This window comes from Anolis carolinensis, chromosome 1 (genome assembly GCF_035594765.1).
Source record: "Anolis carolinensis isolate JA03-04 chromosome 1, rAnoCar3.1.pri, whole genome shotgun sequence".
Taxonomy (NCBI): Eukaryota; Metazoa; Chordata; class Lepidosauria; order Squamata; family Dactyloidae; genus Anolis; species Anolis carolinensis.
The window spans coordinates 45,227,968-45,246,868 of record NC_085841.1 but is presented as its reverse complement, the minus strand read 5'-3'; the positions used below and the strand labels follow the sequence as shown (position 1 = coordinate 45,246,868).

At 37.5% G+C, this 18,901-nt stretch overlaps 2 protein-coding genes and 1 long non-coding RNA gene across 4 annotated transcripts in view; 2 read left to right on the top strand and 1 right to left on the bottom strand.

Moving 5' to 3' along the window:
* daam2 (dishevelled associated activator of morphogenesis 2) overlaps nt 1–18,901 on the top strand; it is a 328,775-nt gene that overhangs the window by 278,337 nt on the left and 31,537 nt on the right. The window lies entirely within an intron of this gene.
* Nucleotides 1–18,901, bottom strand: part of mocs1 (molybdenum cofactor synthesis 1) — a 47,621-nt gene that overhangs the window by 21,944 nt on the left and 6,776 nt on the right. For both annotated transcript variants that reach the window (XM_008125908.3, XM_008125909.3), the window contains exons 2-6: nt 16,494–16,626; nt 14,813–14,980; nt 12,926–13,090; nt 3,449–3,510; nt 2,751–2,862 (exon numbers count right to left, since the gene is read on the bottom strand). In XM_008125908.3, coding sequence (XP_008124115.2) covers nt 2,751–2,862; nt 3,449–3,510; nt 12,926–13,090; nt 14,813–14,980; nt 16,494–16,626 — 640 coding nt within the window. The remainder of the gene's footprint in view (nt 1–2,750; nt 2,863–3,448; nt 3,511–12,925; nt 13,091–14,812; nt 14,981–16,493; nt 16,627–18,901) is intronic.
* Nucleotides 5,998–11,806, top strand: LOC134297046 (uncharacterized). Its single transcript, XR_010003782.1, has 2 exons — nt 5,998–11,192; nt 11,277–11,806. It is a non-coding gene; the product is annotated as an uncharacterized LOC134297046 (long non-coding RNA).

Here is an 18,901-nt window from a genome sequence, read left to right as displayed (position 1 = left end):
ACAAAAGTTCTTTTTCCCACCCTGGACATTCCACACACACACACACACACACACACACACACACACACACACACACACACACACATATATATATACACACCCCACACCACATCATTTCCAACAGACCTCTAAACAAACCTCTAAGGATGCCTACCACAGATTCAGGCCAAATATCAGGAGAGAATCCTACTGAAACATGGCCATACAATCCAAAAAGCTCACAGCAACCCTATGTTAGGTGACATCCCAAACTCATGAGGAAAAAATGTAAGACTTGCCATTCTTATCCTCTAATTTAATGCAGCTCTTAGTCTCGCTCTCTTTTATTTGCTATAGCTAAAACTTCAGCTTTACTCCTTTCTCATCCTCAAGTGGTTACAGAGTCACAGTTATGAGGATAATACCGAAGGCCACCTAAACCAATCTCCCTACTTCACAGGGCGTTCTTTACATAAAGACCTCTAATGAAGGATAGTTCATTTTGAGGTAGAGTGCTCCGTTGTGAAACAGTTCTCATTAACAGGAATGTCTTCCTAATATTAAGAGGAACCTCTGCCGTTGCAACTGAACCCACTGGTTTGCATACTAGTCTGTGGCACTGCAGAAGTCAATCTTGTTTCATCGTGTACAGGCCACATCTTCACATTCTTCACATAAAGACTACTATTATGTAGTCCCATAATCTTCCATTCTGCAAGGTAAACGCAGCTACAGACAGTCGGTCATTGCTACTGGAATGTTTGGGGGGGGGGGGGCTTTGTGTGTGTATATGGTGAGTGGATATAAAGCCAAAGGATTGTCTGTCAAACAGATAGGATGACTCAGGACTAGAGAAATGGTGAAGTTTAAGAATATTGCATGTCTTCATTTCAAAGACACATTTCTTCCTATATAAACATCTCTGAAAACATGGTAGGTCTTAGAATTGCAGATGTATCTTATGTATTTTTGGTGGTGGTAGCACTGAAATTAGGGTGCGTCTTACAATCTGAATCCACAAATGAAAACATCTGCTGCTCCAGTACAGTGGTCACCTTGGGATCCAAGTACCAAATCCTGGGAGAGATGTCAAAGGTAGGAAGGCAAGGTGAGTGATAGGAGCCCAAGGGTTGGAAGAGCAGTGCCAAACTAGAGAAGGGATACAACACAGTTGTTGAAGAGGGAATGATTGTATATAGAGTTGTTTAAATGTAATTAAGTTATAGTGTTGCAATGTGAGCTGGAGATTGCATCATGCGCTGTCTGCTGTCCACTATGCGAGTGTGTAAAGAGTTAACTGTGTATTGCATCAGACAGCAGAGGTGATTATAAATAGCTCCCTGTGTTATCTGTCTTCCCCTCTGCCCTCTGCCCTCTCTGCCTCTTTGCACTCTGTCTGTATATATCGTCTTGAGAGTTTTCCGTTTGTTAGTAAACCTATTGTAGATAGCCAAACAGGCTTCAGCCTCTTTATTGGTGCCAGTGATTCTTCGTTGATCTTCTGCTGCATGTGTGTTTATCCAAACCGCGCGCTCTGACAACAGTCACCTTCCTCTGGCTCTAAAGCAGCATGTCTATTTAACTTATTTTCATTGAATCGACAAAAGGTTATGAAAGCCTTGACACTTAGGCTCAGTTAGCTCTTTTTGTAGCTAACTTTAACTCTTTTTTCTGGAGTAAGGACTTAGGAAATGTTTGGAATGTGTGAATTACAGAGGTTCAAATAAAATTAATTTGATTGTATGCCACCCCAAGATCTCATGATGAAGGGCAGAATGTAAATATGGAAAGAAAGAGCAGGTAAGCTAATCTTGATTTTTGTAATTGAACTCTTATCAGCCCCATCCATTTTGGCCAAACGCTGGAGATGTAAGCCATCTAGGAGGGTCACTAGTTTAGCAACATCTTGTACAATGGGAAGGAAATTACCAAACTTACAATGAAGTTGTGAAAAGAAATCAAAGACTTTTGCTTCATTTATCACTGGCACATGGCATCCAGAAGTTTCAAGGATATGTGGCCCTTGTATGGAAAAAAAAGATTTTCCTAAAACCGAAATCTACATTACGGAATTATCCTTCCACTGATGGAAAAGAAAATATTGTTCCCCATGTAGTCACAAGTGGGGAGCCCTGGTTGGGCTGTAGTCCTTATAAGCCAAGGGCAGGCTCCCAATCTGGATCTTGTGGGAAAGAGCCTCTGCCAGGAATTCTGGAGAAGATTGGGCATTTCTTCACAAGCAAGGAATCATAAAAAGAAGAATAAGCAGAAAAAGGAGGAGAAATGAAATAAAGATAAAATTCAGAACAAAATATTATGCAGGCTTAATATGAGGGAAAGTCATCTAGTATATAATTTGATATTTAAACTTTTGATTCTATAAATCTGTGAAATCACTTAGAAAGCATTTTTCATTTACCACCAACCATGTTTCTAAGATTAAGTCAAGATACCCTCCAAACAGAACATTTTGAAATCTATAGAATTGATAATTATCTTGAATCTTCAAACTTCCTTGGGACCACCCCATGAAAAATGTGGGGTAGTAAATACATAGTAGTTGTAGAATGCCTTTATGCTGTTTCTAATTTAAGGGAAACCTATCAAGGGCTTTCTCAGCAAGATTTTTCAGAGGGCATTTTCTATCACTTTCCTCTGAATTAAATAAATTCAATTCAATTCTACCACCCTCTTCTAAAGAAATGGGAATTGTCTGGTTTTAGTACAATCATTCTCTCAAGCACAGCACAGGAAGGAGCAGAAGTACTCGCCATCGAAGGGCATGTATTCTATGAAGCGCACATCGAGGGGATATTTCTCTGTAAGTGCCACAAAATCCACCAACTCATCTTCATTGAGGCCTCTCATAACCACACAGTTCACCTAGAAAGAGAAAAACACCAGGATGCTGATTAAATCAACTGGTTTTACAATAATATACTCAGCATCAAAGAACAACATTTAGAATCATAATACAACTATCACTGAAACGGGCAATTGTTTTTCCTCGAAAGTAGTAACTTTGGACATGGTTGCTAGAGATGGGAACTGGAGTATATTATTGAGAACTGTGGTTTTGGACTAAACTTGTCAAACTTGATAGCCATGCTACTAGATCAGATAACACTACACTCATTTCTTTTTTCCCTTCTGTAAACACAAGGAAAGAAGCTTGAAGAGTGAGCTAACTTAAGGGATGAACTATTTTAATGCTGTAAATAGTGACTTCTATTTTAAGTTACCTTTTCTCTGTTTGTAATTGTCATGCTCTTTTAAATTGTAAACCACATTGTCCAAATTTTAGGAAACAAGATATAAATACATGATAGAAGAGGTGATTTAAGAAATGTATTTATTTGAACACATTTTGTAATAAAATTAGAGAAATAAAACACATAAGAATTAAAATACCTCTAAACCTACCAAGACATATTCATCATGAATAACCTACAATGTTAGAGATTCTCACCTTGACAGGATCATATCCAAGTTCAAGGGCTTTATGAATGCCTTCCATCACCTTGTGAAAACCTAAAACATAAACAGAAATCATTCTAATTATGAAAAGAGTCACTTTTTAAGAATATAACCTACATTCAATACAAATGTGATAACCTCTACACTTCATGTAGTACATATCATGGTTACTTTCTAGCACATAAGAGGAAAAGCTCTCAGGCAAACAACCTGAAAAAAAGTTGAAAGGTTCAGATAAATAACCAGAAATTATGCAGTAACTGCTTGATGTCTAAACTAGTTAACTTATCTACCTTACGCCTCAGAAAACCTGTGACATCAACTGCAATTTTTATCTTGCTGAAATGCAGCTACAGACTAAACAGCAGCTGGGAATATAACCTATGGTGATAAACATATCAGTAATAGGCTTGAAAACTGGTTGGAAAGATGAGGACATTTATGTGAGCTTAGGGAAGTCAGAAGTTATTTTGGAATCAAGAAAAAAGTAACAAAAAAACAAGCATCCATAATACAGGACAAACACACCAGGCACACAAATATGTCAGGAACATTCTGACCAGCCCATTTGTTTTCTTAGTGGTGAATTTCAGGGAACATCTGGAAAGAGGAATAAGCCCAACCACATCGTGAGATATCTAGGAGTCTGAATTATCCTTCCCATATAATAATTACTGACGATAAGAAAAAGTAGGGTACTACCATTATGGTTATCTCCAATGGAGGCAGATCATATGAGAGAAATCCCAAGGGAAAAATGGCTGACCTACAAATACTAAAAACAGACAACCAAGATGTAAGGCTAAAAACTCAGGAAGAGATCAAAGTAATTGATCCGACAATGACGTGGCTGAACTACTGGCAACTAAAAGAGAGCTTCACCGAGCATAAGAAGATAGGATTTCAAAAAAAGGACACATGTTGGGACAAAATCCTAAAGACGGAAACAAAGCTAATAAAAATATTATATCAACAATTATTAATATGGGAGACAGAAGATGAACAGGTAAAGGAGGTGATGGTAAAATGGGCTAGGGACGTAGGCCACACGATAACCATGACAGAGTGAGAAGAAATATGGGTAAAGAAATTCAAATTCACATACTCAGCTGAATTGAAGGAAAACTGGTACAAAATGTTTTACAGATGGTACCTAACACCAGAAAGATTAGCCAAATTCAGTAAGGGAAAAAATAATGGGAAATGCTGGAAATGTGGAAGACACAAAGGTAATTTCATACACGTGGTGGAAATGTAAAAAAAGTTTTAAAAAAGTTCTGGCACAAAGCCCATGGAAAAATGGAGAAAATACTACCAAAAAATTTATTGTAAACCAGAATATTTTCTTTTAGGAATTACGGATTTTCAAATGGACCAAAATACAAATAAGCTATTTACTTATTTAGTTATTGCTGCAAGGAGATGCCTAGCTCAACTGTGGAAAACCCAGGAAATTCCCTCTACCGAAAAATGGATTCTAAGAATCCTAGACATCAGGAATAGGGACTTACTGACACAAATATTGGCACAGAACAGCTCACAAGGGCAAAAGACAGACTGGAATAAATTGTGACTCTTTTTGAGGAAAGAGAAAATAGATCTTTATTGAAAATGGTTATAAAACATCCCACGGACTGTCAGGTAAAAAATCCAATGTCAAAAATGGGCAGATATAAAGAAAACTTGACCCACAACACAGAAGATCTGTAAGTGCAGTAGTAACAATAACTTTTTTCTTTTTCTTTCTTTTTTCATTCTTTTCTTCTCAATTTTTCTCTCTTTCTTCTTTTCCATCTAATTGCCTGTTGGTTTTTTTTTTTGTTTCTTCTTCCCGATTCTTTCCTATGAGTAATACTTGTTCTCCCACTTTTAATGTAACTCGAAAATTATAAATAAAAATTATATTAAAAAAGAAAGTAGGGTACTAAACAACTACCTTACTTGATCAGAACAAAGACCTATCAAGTCCAGTTTCATACAGTGGCCAGAGTGGTGCTTACAGGAGATTCACAAGTAGGAAATAAAGTTGTTAAAACCCATTTAGAAGTCATGAAGGTTTGTAGCTGTCACCACATCTTCTAGTTTAAAAAGCACATGGAAAAGATTTGTCTCTAAAAATTAAATAGCATGGAGTCCTGTTTACTGAATATGTTACGACTACTGTAAATCCACTTACTAGTTCCTGCTAGTGTAGACTCAATAAGGCTTAAAATCTGTACCAGTCCCAGCTAGAGTAGGATCAATGAATTCATGAAACTTACATGATTTACTAAGTCTCACTCATGTATGTATGTATGTATGTATGTAAATTTCATTGATTCATTGATCCTACTCTAGCTGGGATCAGTACAGATTTTAAGGCTTAATGTTGAAAGAACTTAATCTAATTAATTAAACTGTCCAACAAATAATCACACCCCCAACTTTGATATTATTCTAAATTTCCTGGGCATTAAACTTAATTGTTTATATTCGCAGTGGACCAAGAAAAACATGTTCGTTTTTTCCAGACTCATAAATGAATGCAATAGGATTTCTAAATCTTGATACATGGTCAAATGTAGGCCCTCAAAAGATTGGTCTCTCCAACAGCTCCAAAATTCCCCTACATAGCTCAATCCATATTTAGAAACAACTAAAGATAACACAAAGAAAATGTGCAAACATCTTGAACCTATTAAAGCCATTTTTATTGGCTGCTCCGCCCCCCCCCCAGCATGAATACGATTCAATGTACTAAAGTACCATCTAGTGGTCACAGGTGGCATTTTCTCAAAACTGAGACTACTTAGCTTTCAATGTGATTTAGGATTAAAGCTCTAGTTCAGAATTCCGTGCACATGTGACAGATTGCACTGATACAACATTAGTCTTGTTTTCATGTTGCTTAGCACCATTCTGGTGCTGTGAAACCATAATTTGCTTATTTAAAATAATAAATAGCATTGTGCTAAATTTTAATACTTCTGTTGGGAAACTCCACAAGAAATTCTAATCACATCTGCCAACAGAAACACAAGTATATTGGCATGCCTGTTTGAAGTAGAATAGTTGTTCCTCCTTTCAAATGACATTCTTCTCCCCCATGAAAAGAGAAAGTATGCATAAATGTGTGTGCTTGAGGGCTTTTTGGCAACCTTTACATGAGTAAAAACCCAGACTCTTATGGAACTTTTAAAGACTAGCCAGTTGTATTTGGCATGGATTTTTGTGGACTGCAGCCCAATTTTATCATGATGCACAAACACACACACACACTGAACAATACACCTTTAATGTTTTAATCACATCCTTCTCTTTCAGTAGGGGCAAAGGACTTACAATTGTAAGAGGAAGAAGAGCAAATACATCATTTGAAAGAGCTACCCAGTTGAATACAAAACAGCACTCCTGTTTCTTTAATATTCAGAAGATCCTTGCTTACCACAACATTTCCTCTGGAGGAACCTTTCTCTCTTCACTTCCTCCAAATCTGTATTTTAACCAATGCCGTACTCCCCTTGCAAAAAACACATCTGGTGAAAAGTGGGTAAGGGCAGCAGAGATGAATTATTCATCTCTGTTTTTGTATGTCAATACTCCCAATGACATTATCCTTGAAGATCTAGGAAGTTACAGAAGATGCCTGTTTCTTTGTGTCCATTTACAGAAATGGAGTGGGTCACTTTCCTTCCATTCTTCCCCTTCCCTGGGTGACTTTCCACAAGCAAGTAAAGAGTTGAACAGAGGAAGTTGCATCAGCTGAAATGTTTCTGTTCGGCAGGGAGGAAGGTGTGTGATAAAAGAGAAGAGGTGCCATAGTTCCTCCTGAAAAAATTTCCTGCATGGCAGGGGTTTGGACTAAATGGCCCATGCAGTCTCTTCCAAATCTATGATTCTATGTCTTTCTTTCCTAAGAATCTGCTAAATGCTAAAACAATTGAACCTTTGCCATATTCAGCCTGGGAACCTTATGACTCTATTGAGAGTAAAAACTCTAAAGCCTACATTGTTCCTGGAAAAACTCAAAAACCTACCTAGCAAGCCAACTTTTACTGCTCTCCTAGTCTTTGTAGCTACCCTTGAGCTCCTTCATTGACAGAATGAAGTGAGGATGTCATATCCTAAATAACCTTGGATTTTTATTTTTCAAAAAAAAAGAGAAAAAAGCAAGGGTTCAATTCTAATCAGTATGCATAGCAATATAAATAAACAGTGGCATTTATGTCATCATTGCACATATAAAAGCACAATTGTTAGAAACTTTTATTATTGTTAGAAACTGAGATAATGTCTTCTGCAAACTTTAGAACACAAAATGTTTCCAGCTGCAATGACAATATATCTCTATATATTTCCCTAGCTGTGCCCGGCCGCACGTTGCTGTGGCAAGGTATGGTGGCATGGGAAATAAAGTATTGAGGAATTGGTGGTAGTTAAGGTAAAGGGTAAAGGTTTTCCCCTGACATTAAGTCCAGTCGTGTCTGACTCTGGGTGTTGGTGCTTATATCCATTTCTAAGCCGAAGACCTGGTGTTGTCCATAGACTCCTCCAAGGTCATGTGGCATGACTGCATGGAGCACCGTTACCTTCCCGCCGGAACAGTACCTATTGATTTACTCACATTTGCATGTTTTCGAAGTTCTGGGTTGGCAGAAGCTGGAGCTAACAGTGGGGGCTCTCTCCGCTCCCCCAATTCGAACCTGCAACCTTTAGGTCCACAAGTTCAGCAGCTCAGCGCTTTAACACACTGCGCCATCAGGGGATATTATTTCCTAAAGCTTATGAATATACAATATTTCTGATTGTTCTTTCTTTTTTTTGTTGGAGGAAAGTATGAATGCTGCAATTAGGCAAAATAATTAGCATGTAATGGCCTTGCAGCTTTAAAGTCTGGTTGCTTCCTCTCTGAGGGATTTTTTTTTTGTTGGGAGGTGTCAGCTGGCCCTGATTGTTTCCTGTCTGGAATTCACTTGTTTTCAGAGTAGTGTTCTTTGCGATATTTTATGTGCTTCTACTGTCTGTGTAGATGAAGAAGTACCCATATGCAGTGCTTGAGTGCATACAGTAAAAAAAAAAAAAGGCTGTGGCTCTCAGAAAACAGAGGATTTGCAGACTTTGGTGATGGAAATACTGTGTTTGGAGGTGTTATCTGGCTCTGATTGTTTCCTGTGTGGAATTCCCCTGTGTGGAATTTTCAGAGTGTTGTTCTTTATTTAGTGTTCTGATTTTAGAGATTGCGTTGTTCTGTTTTATTATACCACAGTAATTGTTATATATTTTTATTTTAGTGTTTTTGAATATTTGGAGCGAGATTGTGTTCATTTTCACACTTCACAGCAACACAACAACAACAACAACTATAATAGTAATGATAGTAATAATAATGACTTCGGTAATACACACTGCTTCACTCCCTACTCAGCTTCGTTTCTGGAAGAATCCTGTCTTGGGAGGTGTTAGCTGGCCGTGATTGTTTCCTTTCTGGAATTCCCAATTTCCCTGCTTTCTGAGTATTGCTCTTTATTTACTGTCCTGGTTTTAGAGATTATATTGTTCTTTATTATTCTACTACAGTAATTATTTCATATTACAGTAGAATCTCACTTATCCAACATTTGCTTATCCAATGTTCTGGATTATCCAACGCAGTCTGCCTTTTAGTAGTCAATGTTTTAAATTCATTGTGATATTTTGGTGTTAAATTTGTAAATACAGTAATTACTACGTAGCATTATTGCACATTGAGCTACTTTTTCTGTCAGATTTGTTGTATAACATGATGTTTTGGTGCTTAATTTGTAAAATCATTACCTAATTTGATATTTAACAGGCTTTTCCTGAATCCCCTCTTATTATCCAACATATTCACTTATCCAATGTTCTGCCAGCCTGTTTATGTTGGATAAGTGAGACTCTACTGTATATTTATAATCTTATATTAACTGCTTAGAATATGAGGCCCCTTCTACACAGCTGTATAAAATGCACACTGAAGTGGATTATATGGCAGTGTGGAGTCAAGATAATCCAGTTCAAAGCAGATAATGTAAGATTATAAATGGGTTATATAGCTGTGTGGAAAGGCCTTGAGTCTACACTGCCATATAATCCAGTTTAAATCAGATAATCTGTATTTTATAGGCAGTGTGGAAGAGGCCTAAGTGAGGCCTAACTCTGCCTGTGCCCTGGGCTGGGTGGGTAGCTAGGAGACCAAGTGGGTGGAGCTTAGCCTTCTAACTGGCAGCAATTGGGTAAAAACAATTATTCCTCTCCCTTTAATTAGGACTTTATTTTTCTTTTCTTTTTGTTGTCAGAACCTAGGAACAAGGCCACTGGATTGTGCTGCCAAGTTTCATGGTTCTGGGATGTGTAGTTTTGTTGCTACCTTCACGGCGGCCAGTTTTTTACTCTTTTATATATATAGATTACTTAGCAAACCTCATTTATGTGACAGAAAATTACTTTGGAGAAAATATTTTTGAGAAGATTTCAAACAACATAGAAGCTCCAATCAAACCTCTATGGCACAAAAACTAATTTTGCTGCTTCAAACATATGTTTTTCCTAAATGTTTTTTAACAAATAAAGAGCTTGTTGCTAAACTGGAATTTAAAACCAGCTGACATATATCTTCATTCCAAATTATTCGATCTTAATGGCTACTAAGAAAGCACTACTTGGATATTCAATGATGAAAATTTTATGGTCAGTCCTAGAACATTAAATTGATTTATTTTGGTCTAGGCTGAAAACATCCCTCACATGACTGAACTTTCTTGACAGTATTAGGCAATACTGCAGTGTGCTTTTAAATTTAAGAGACTGTATCTGCAGTCAGGAAACCAGTGAAGATGTACACTAATAATGAAATAAACCAAATGTAGCTTGTCAAATTGGTCCAATCCGTACACAGAATCTTGGGTGAGTTCATTCCCAAAGCTCCACTACTAAGATATCATGCATTTATTTCTGCAGATAGACCTTCATTTCAGATTTTTAAATTATCATTCTTATTATGATTGCTATTTATATCTTTCTAATCTCTAAAAAGAGAATACAAGTGGCTTATAGTAAAACCAATAAAATACAATTTTAAATCTAAAAATATACAAATATTAAAATAGAATTAAATATTAATGGTATTAAAAATACATAGTTAAAACTCTTAACCAATTGAAAAGTTAATCATAGCTAAAGCCACAGCACCCCATGACTTGTGTTATGGTTGAGCCTTCTGGCTCCGATACTAGGAGACGGGGTCGTAAGACTCCTCGTGAGTCAGACTCTTTTGAGGAGCGTGAAAGGAAACGGCTCCGGGACTTATTTGCAGAACCAACAGATGAGGACTCTTTTGAGGGTTTTACCGAGGGAATGGAGGAAGAAATGGTCAGCTCGGAGGAGGATGACATGGAGTGGACTCGTGTGAGGGAGGATTTGGGTGTCACCGGCAATGAAAGCATGGGAGGCGATTGGCGGGTTGCAGGATCAGATCCATGGACGGGCTGGAGGGATGGAGCGGGATCCACAGCTGGGGATGCTGTGGGGCGTAGTCAAAGGTGTTTTAGCTCTGATGAGGATGATGATGATGAGGCACCTGGGATTAGGATGGCAGCTGACAGCGATGATGAGCTTGAACTGGGATAAAATGGGGTTTAGGATCAATGTCTAATTGCGTTGGGCAAGGTAATCTGGACGAACGCTTGGGCTCTTGTTGGGGAACTTCCTGAAGACGGGTGTGATTCGTTGCTGGATACGTAAGTTACTAAGGACACTGGGCATAGACGGCGGGAGGTACTGTGTGGGGTTTTTTCTGTGCAACTTGTGTTTAATCTTAATAGCTTGGACCTCCGTCGTCTTTTTGACGGACATTAATTACCTACTCTGGATTGACGCTGGACTGACTGACTTCGACCCCGGATTATCCCTTCTGTGGCTATCGGTGGGACTTGTGGAATTCTAGACGTCTGCACTTGGCTTTCGACCTTGGACCGGATTGAGACCCTGCTGACTGCCGTTACCCTGATTGATGTGCCTGGACCCGGATTTCGCTCGTTGCACGGAGGAGTAAACAGCCTGATTTACTCATCTGTAGCTTTTGAGTAGCAGAGAGGAATCTGCTGCTAGTTTATTGTGTTCATTCTGACCTTTGTTAATCCTCTTTTGTTTGCTAAATTTGCAGGCTGAAGTAAGCACTTTTGATTTGATCCGGATTAAACTCCTGTTTAATCCGGTTTATCCTTTTGAACCGTTTTAGTTCAAACGGAGCTGTTTTTGTTACTTTTCACACTGAAGTCAAGTGTTTGCCTAATCCTTTGTTTCCTACGGGCATTTTCAGTTTTGTAACCTCAATAAACTGAGTTTTACTCTATTTGTTGGCGTTCTGTCTTTGACAACTTGATCCTAAAAACTTCATTCTTTAAAAGCCTGCCTGAATAAAAAGGTTTTAGCCTGCTATTAGAAGGATAGCAGGGCCATTCTGGCTTCCCTGGGAATGAAGCTCCAGAGTTGTGAATTGTACACATTTGCTCTTTGAAAGTATCTATTATTTATGAAAAATTGTTACGTCTGAGACTAATACACTGAACAATCAGAGTCTTTTCTGATCCCAGATTAATTTTACTAATAATTCCTCCCTCCTCTTTCTCTAGGTCATTATCACAAGCTTTCTTTATATATCAAAAATTCAAATTAATTCATTGCTTTTATTGCACAAGGGCTTTCACCCTATGGTCCTTATTTATGTCTGCTTGTTTTGCTTGTGTGCCCGACTCAATAGAAACCAATTTGACCTCTGCCCCTCTTACTTCAAAATTCCCTTTGAAAATCAGGATTATTATTTCTCTGCAACGTCTTTTCGCTACACCACAAAAAAAGTCTTTTGCAACTTCTTTGTCTTTCTACAGTATTTTTTTTGCTTCTACAGGTGCCCTCTCTCTTTATTGTAGATAATAGGCTGCTTCTGCCAAACAATGAATCTTTAATTACAGAAGAGTTCACACAAACGCTGAATGATCCAGAGTTTAAATCATGTATATTAATATCTATATATATTGATCTGCAACAAATTAAATAATCCTGTTTATGAAGGACACACTGAAATAGGTCATTGTACAAGCTACTACATTATCCCCCAGATTTCCATTCCACATTGTCTGCTAATCAGACAAACATTATGCAGGACATAATTATGAAAAATACCAGAGACATAATTATGGAGCTAGTTTCTAAAAAGTACCAAATCCCTCTGAATAAATTTTACAGGAATACAAAATTGTGCTGAAGATATGCATTCTTTTGCTATAAAAATGAAAATTTTCAAGCCCTGTACTGAAGTGATGTAATACATTTTGATAGTTTTGATCACTGCATAATATTCTACTCCTTGCTAACAATGTCCTCCCACCCATAATTCATTTTTCATTTCTTTTTTGGATTTGGTAGCTTTTAGAAACAAACTCCACAATTGTAAAATGCACAATTGCTGTACCTTTTCGACGGACAATGAATTCAAATTTTGCTGGGACCAATGTGTCTAAGCTGATGTTGATAGCATTTAGGCCAGCCTCTTTGAGCCGAGGCAAAAGTCTGGCTAGGCTGATACCATTCGTTGTGACAGCGATGGTTTCCAGTCCTTCTAGTTTGCGCATCTGAGCTGCGAATACATAACAGTGAGAAAAAAGAGAAACTTGCAAAAGAAATGATCATGTCTCAAAAGTATTAGATACACCATTAAGAGCAAGCAAGATGCGTGCAAGAGAAAAGCAAGAGAGGGAGAAATGGGAGATGGAGGAAACGGGCCTTGCATAAATTTCACTTATGATATTTGCACAGATAATTATAAAAAATCTTTGTGCATCAATATGTTATTCACCCTTTAGTTTATAACTGAGACTTTCTGGGTAGACAATACTGTAACTATCTATCTCCTTCAGCTTTCAAAACAATGCATTAAAACATAGGAAGCACCATTTGGCTCAATATTGCTATCCAATATTCTCTTTATTACATTCAGACCAATCTTTTCTGAACAGAATTTCATGTTTCCCATTGGTCACTGAACGAAGGTAGTCCCGGCCCACATTAGTCTAGGCTAACTTCATACTTTACTATTACTTTCCCAGATCTTTTTCTATGTATGAAAATGCACGTGCATGATTCTATCCTACAGAACGTGGATTACGACAAAACTGAGCCGCCCAAAAACAAAATGTTGTTACTGACAGTGTATATACTTTTTTCCTACAGAGATGTTATTATTTGAAAGTGCAAGATGCAAGGTAAAATGCAGCACATGAACAAGCAACAGAAGCATGCTGTTTTATTGAGAAATAATTTGAATTATCTAAAGGAATGCTTCTTAAACTGTGGGTCACAACCCTAAATGGGGTCCCTTTAATGCAATGGTGAGGTCTAGAAAAAAATTGCAACATTGAAAGGTTTAGGAATACCACTCATTTACACAAATCTGTTAATAACAACATGCAGGGTTTATAGTAGATTCTGCAGAAAATGCTTCACAAAAAAGAACACCAGCCTGTTTAGCAAGCCTTGAAAATACTGATTTATTAACAATAAATATTTGGTTTTTAGAAACCTATTTTCTACACCTATAGATATGGGGTCACTTAAAAATGTGTAAGTTGGAAAATGGTCAAGAGAGGAAAAAAATAAGAAATCTGATTTAAAGTATATATACTGACAAGTATGCTGGATAAAAACACTTCATATAATAAGGAAATTAACTTCCTTTTTAGCTTTTGGAATGTTGGAAAATAAATAACTAAACCTCTAGAAATGCCTAAAATGACAATAAAGCTGAATAAATGTTCATGGTTCAGATTAATTGCAAATGATCTCATATATATATGTTTGTGGTGAGCTCAGTTCTGAGTCCATTTTATGTTTTTGAAAATGTATAACATACTATCTACACATGCATATGAGAGGGACCCTAATAATGGCAGAAGTCCATAAAGTCTATCAAAAAAACAAAACAAAACAAAACAAAAAAAAACCCTCCCTCCCCCCCCCCCCCCCCGCCAATTCAACCAAATCCTTATGAGACAGCACCACTATCCACATTCCAAAAAAAGCTGAGCTCCAAAAAGGGAACTGAGCTAAGTAAACATGGAATACTGACTGGCTACTAGGCAACAGATTGAAAATGACAGTGGGCAGCAGAATTGGTTGGCCTGCAATATTGTGTTTCAGGTTTCTTTTGAATTCCTCTAAGCCATTTTACTTTGTGCCCAACAAGGTAGTTCTATGGGTTTATTCTCAAAGTACTCTGCGCAACTAGCAGGCTTTGACATGATGCCACATTCCCTTGAGATTTTCAGCAGATGATTTCATAAACATTATACACACAGCATACCTATGATGTCCACTACATCAGGCCGGATGAGAGGCTCTCCTCCAGTCAATCGGATCTTGTCCACACCCTCCTTCACAAAAAGTCCAGCAAGAGTGATGATTTCCTGGGTGCTCAACAGTTCTGATTTGGGAGTTAACTGAACTCCCTCCTCTGGCATGCAGTACTGACCTAAAACATACCACAAAGGGAAATATAATCCCATTTAAGTTATTTAAATCTTTCTTCCAAACATTTATCAAATACAATCAGACCTCCCCATTTGCTGGAGTTAGTGTCACAAAAAATAGTTGCAAACAAAGTAACACTTTTTAAACCTGAGAGAAAATCTCTCTGGAGTCTCTAGGATCCTCCAGCACAATTATATGGATTGGTCAATTTTTTGCTGGAAGTTGGGGGACCTTACAAGTGTTCAGTCTAGGAATCTCTATGTACCCTAGCACAAATCTATGGTCAACTTCTAGCAGGATTTGACCAGAGTTATGTTGGAAGACAGAGTTTCAAATCAAATATGCAAAACTGAAACCTGTAAATGTGGAAAGATGGCTATACATGCAAATGCATTATTTACTACATTTTTTAAAAAAAAACACTTTGTTTGGCTGAACGTGTAATAACAATATACATAAGACTGTGTGTTTTCATGTATTTTTTCAAAATACAAAATTATTTTCCCTTGGCAAGGAACTGCTCTTAGAATGTAATAAGCATCCACTAAGGAGAAATATTTTTTCCCAAAAGATTTGGGATCTCGATGCAAACTTGCTTTCCCTCTGAATCAAGCATCTTCCTTTACCCAATGGCTTGATCATTTCTGGCAGGGGTAGGAACCATACCACATTCTAGATGACATCCTAATGTGAGACAATGCAGGCACCAAATGCTTGGTAGTTGCCTAGGCATTACTGGACTGCAACTCCAAGTAACCCTAGCCATCATAATCAATGCTGTGGAAGTTGAGATCCAGCAGTAATTTGAGGGCTACATGATTATAATCCCTCACTTATGATCTCCAAGAGAGGTCTGGCTGTTATTTCTTTGTTGCATTTGTGTGTCGCCTTTCTCCGGGAGTAGGAAAATAACAATAAAATAATAAAACTTTATTTGTATCCCACCCTTTTCCCCCAATAAGGACTCAATAGGGCCACCTCTGTGTCACATTACATCATATCTAACAGGCATAAGTAAAGGTTTTCCCCTGACGTTAAGTCCAGTCATGTCTGACTCTGAGGATTGGTGCTCATCTCCATTTCTAAGCTGAAGAGCTGGCGTTGTCCATAGACACCTCCAAGGTCATGTGGCCAGCATGACTGCATGGAGCGCCGTTACAGGCATATGGTTTGTCAAAGTATAAAATTATGGGGAATCAGGCTCTCTGCTTATTAGGATGCCATCCACAGACATCACCTTCATCACCTAACAATCATTTGAAAGTACAGCTTTAGAAAGGCACTTTTGCTTATTGCCCAGTTACCCAATGTGGTTGACATGTGTATATTAATTTATAACTGTGAATGAGAGATCCTGAAGCCGGTTTTGGGTGGCAACCTCGCAGTTATAATAATGCACTAAATGAGTCTTCAAACAAGTACAGCATGTTATAGAAGTTTGCAGTAAGAGATGGTTATCAAAACAGAGCTATGAATATTATAAACATGCTCCTAACCAGAGCAGAAAGACTTACATCTGAGGTTGCATTTCTCAGTCAGTGAGATCCTTAAGTAATTATGCTGGCGGCCAAAACCATCAGTCAAGAAAGCAGAGAAAGGGGCAGCATGTTCACTTAGAAATCCTTTCCTTCTTGGATTTGTAAACTCCTGTATGTCAAATAAAATTATTTTCACTTTTAAAATTAGACATATATATGTTGTGGATAGGTTGGAAAAAAAAGAGGAAAATGTGTCAGCAACTACCTCAAGGGCTCAGCCAAATCTATCTGTCATCATTTTCCCACTCAGGCATTCAAAAAGGCCTGGTACACTATATTCTCAGTTAACTGGCACCCATGGGGATTGGCAGATGCTGGATAAATATTTTGTGGTTGCTTAAGAGTTACTATTGCAAATAAACCTAACTAATACTATATCCCATACTATACTCTAAATTCTGTATTAACCTGATATTAATACTGACATACAGTAATTAAATGCAAATGAAGACAAAACTGCAATTTAGTATAACACCATTTTACTATATTACAAAAACAGCTTTGTGAATCCTTAGCAAGGTCAGTCCTGGTTAGTACTTGGATGGGAGTAGAAATTAGTATCAAATGCTGTATGCTATACCTTAGAACAGGCCTGCACAACCTGTAGCCCTCCAGGTGTTTGCCACCAACTCCCAGAAGCTCTAGCCTGCTTGTCCAATAGACAGGAATTCTGGGAGTTGAAGTCCAAATCACCTGGAGGACTAGTTTGCTTTAGATGAAGAAACTGGCAAAACAACCTCTATTACTTGCTGTGGAAATTCCTATGAAATTCATATGATAACCACAAGTTCACAGGTGACTTGAAGGTGAGTGTGTACTCACATGGGACAATGGAAAACACTGCAGTTTTATTCCCAAACAGTGTGCTTGTATTTGTTTGTAACTTATCTGTCGATTATAGCGGCTGCCATGAATTTCATAGGGCATTCATAATAAAACCTATTAGCAATGAAACACAGAGAAAACAACAATATTATAATCTTCTGTCAGAGGTGAACAACATATGGTCCTATAGCTCTTGTTGTGACTTGAAGTTGACACCAACTTATTATCAAGAGGTTTGCCACTGTCTTTCTCTATGATGGGTTTGCACATAAAACTATTTACATGGAGTACAGTGTTTTGGAGATAAACAGGTCTGACTGAATGGAACAACATACAAGAGCACTATTTGCAACATGTTCTTGTAGATCTCACTTGTTACACTCAGCACACTACATTGTTTGGATAAACAACAAAAACACATTTCCCTAAAGGATATTTGAGGACAAAGCTATTTTTTTGCAAGAGCAAGCAACATGGGGGGAGGGGGAGATGCAGCTTTCTGAGGTTTCCTAATGAGTTGTATGTCTTCCAGTTATTCACCTCATCTCAATAAAAGAAAAACAAACTATCCAAAAATAGTTTCTTAATGGCAAGGAAGTGTATCCCTGGTTCAAAGGACATCAGTATTAAGAAAAGAAAAATTCCAGTTCTCAGAGTACAAAGAGCATGAAAGGACAGAAAGATGCTAAGCAATGAATGTGGCCGTTATGATTTGCTGGCAGCTTTGAGCATTACTGAGACATGCTTGGAAAATCAATTAATTAAAAACAATTATGAGTTTATTTAGTTATTTATTCAAAACATTTATATTCCGCCCTTCTCACCCCAAAGGGGATTTGGGGCAGAGCACAACATATATATGGCAAATATTCAATCCCGGAATATAAAATAAACTATAAATATACATAAACACTATGCCTCATAGTAATACAATACTTAGGATTAGCATTTAGCAGTGCTCCTCGCTTTAAAAAATCACCAGGTGCCTTGAGCAATTTCTGCTCCTACATCATGAAAAAAATGCAAGGCTCAAGCACTTCAGCGTCCCTGGTTGTCATTCAGCGATAACAGTTATTACTGCTTTTCAAGAATATCTACTACTATTCTTGTGATTATCAATTACAGATATTAAGTACAAATCCATCAAGCACTTTGCTTTCAAAAAGATAACATCTGAAATAGTTGTGCCAGCCAGTTCCTAGCAGGATAAGCGCTGCTGCCTATCAAGTAGTACACAAACCAATATATTTGGGTGATAGTGTGCATGTTTCTATGGGGCACTACTCTATAACTGGAGATTATACAATATGGAGAGAAACACCAAAGGTCAGAATGAATAATCAGTGAAACCTATTGTTAATATATTAACTAGTTGATATATTAACTAAGGGATGACATTGGATGTAACACAGAAAACGGCATAAGAGACTGTGCAGTTTTCTAATAAGTAAGCCTTATAAGACCACCTGTTTAATTTTGATTTAAAACACTGAATAATTATGAACATATCTGATTTTTATTAAGTTACATTATACATTTTCAGTTTCTCAGTTTATTTG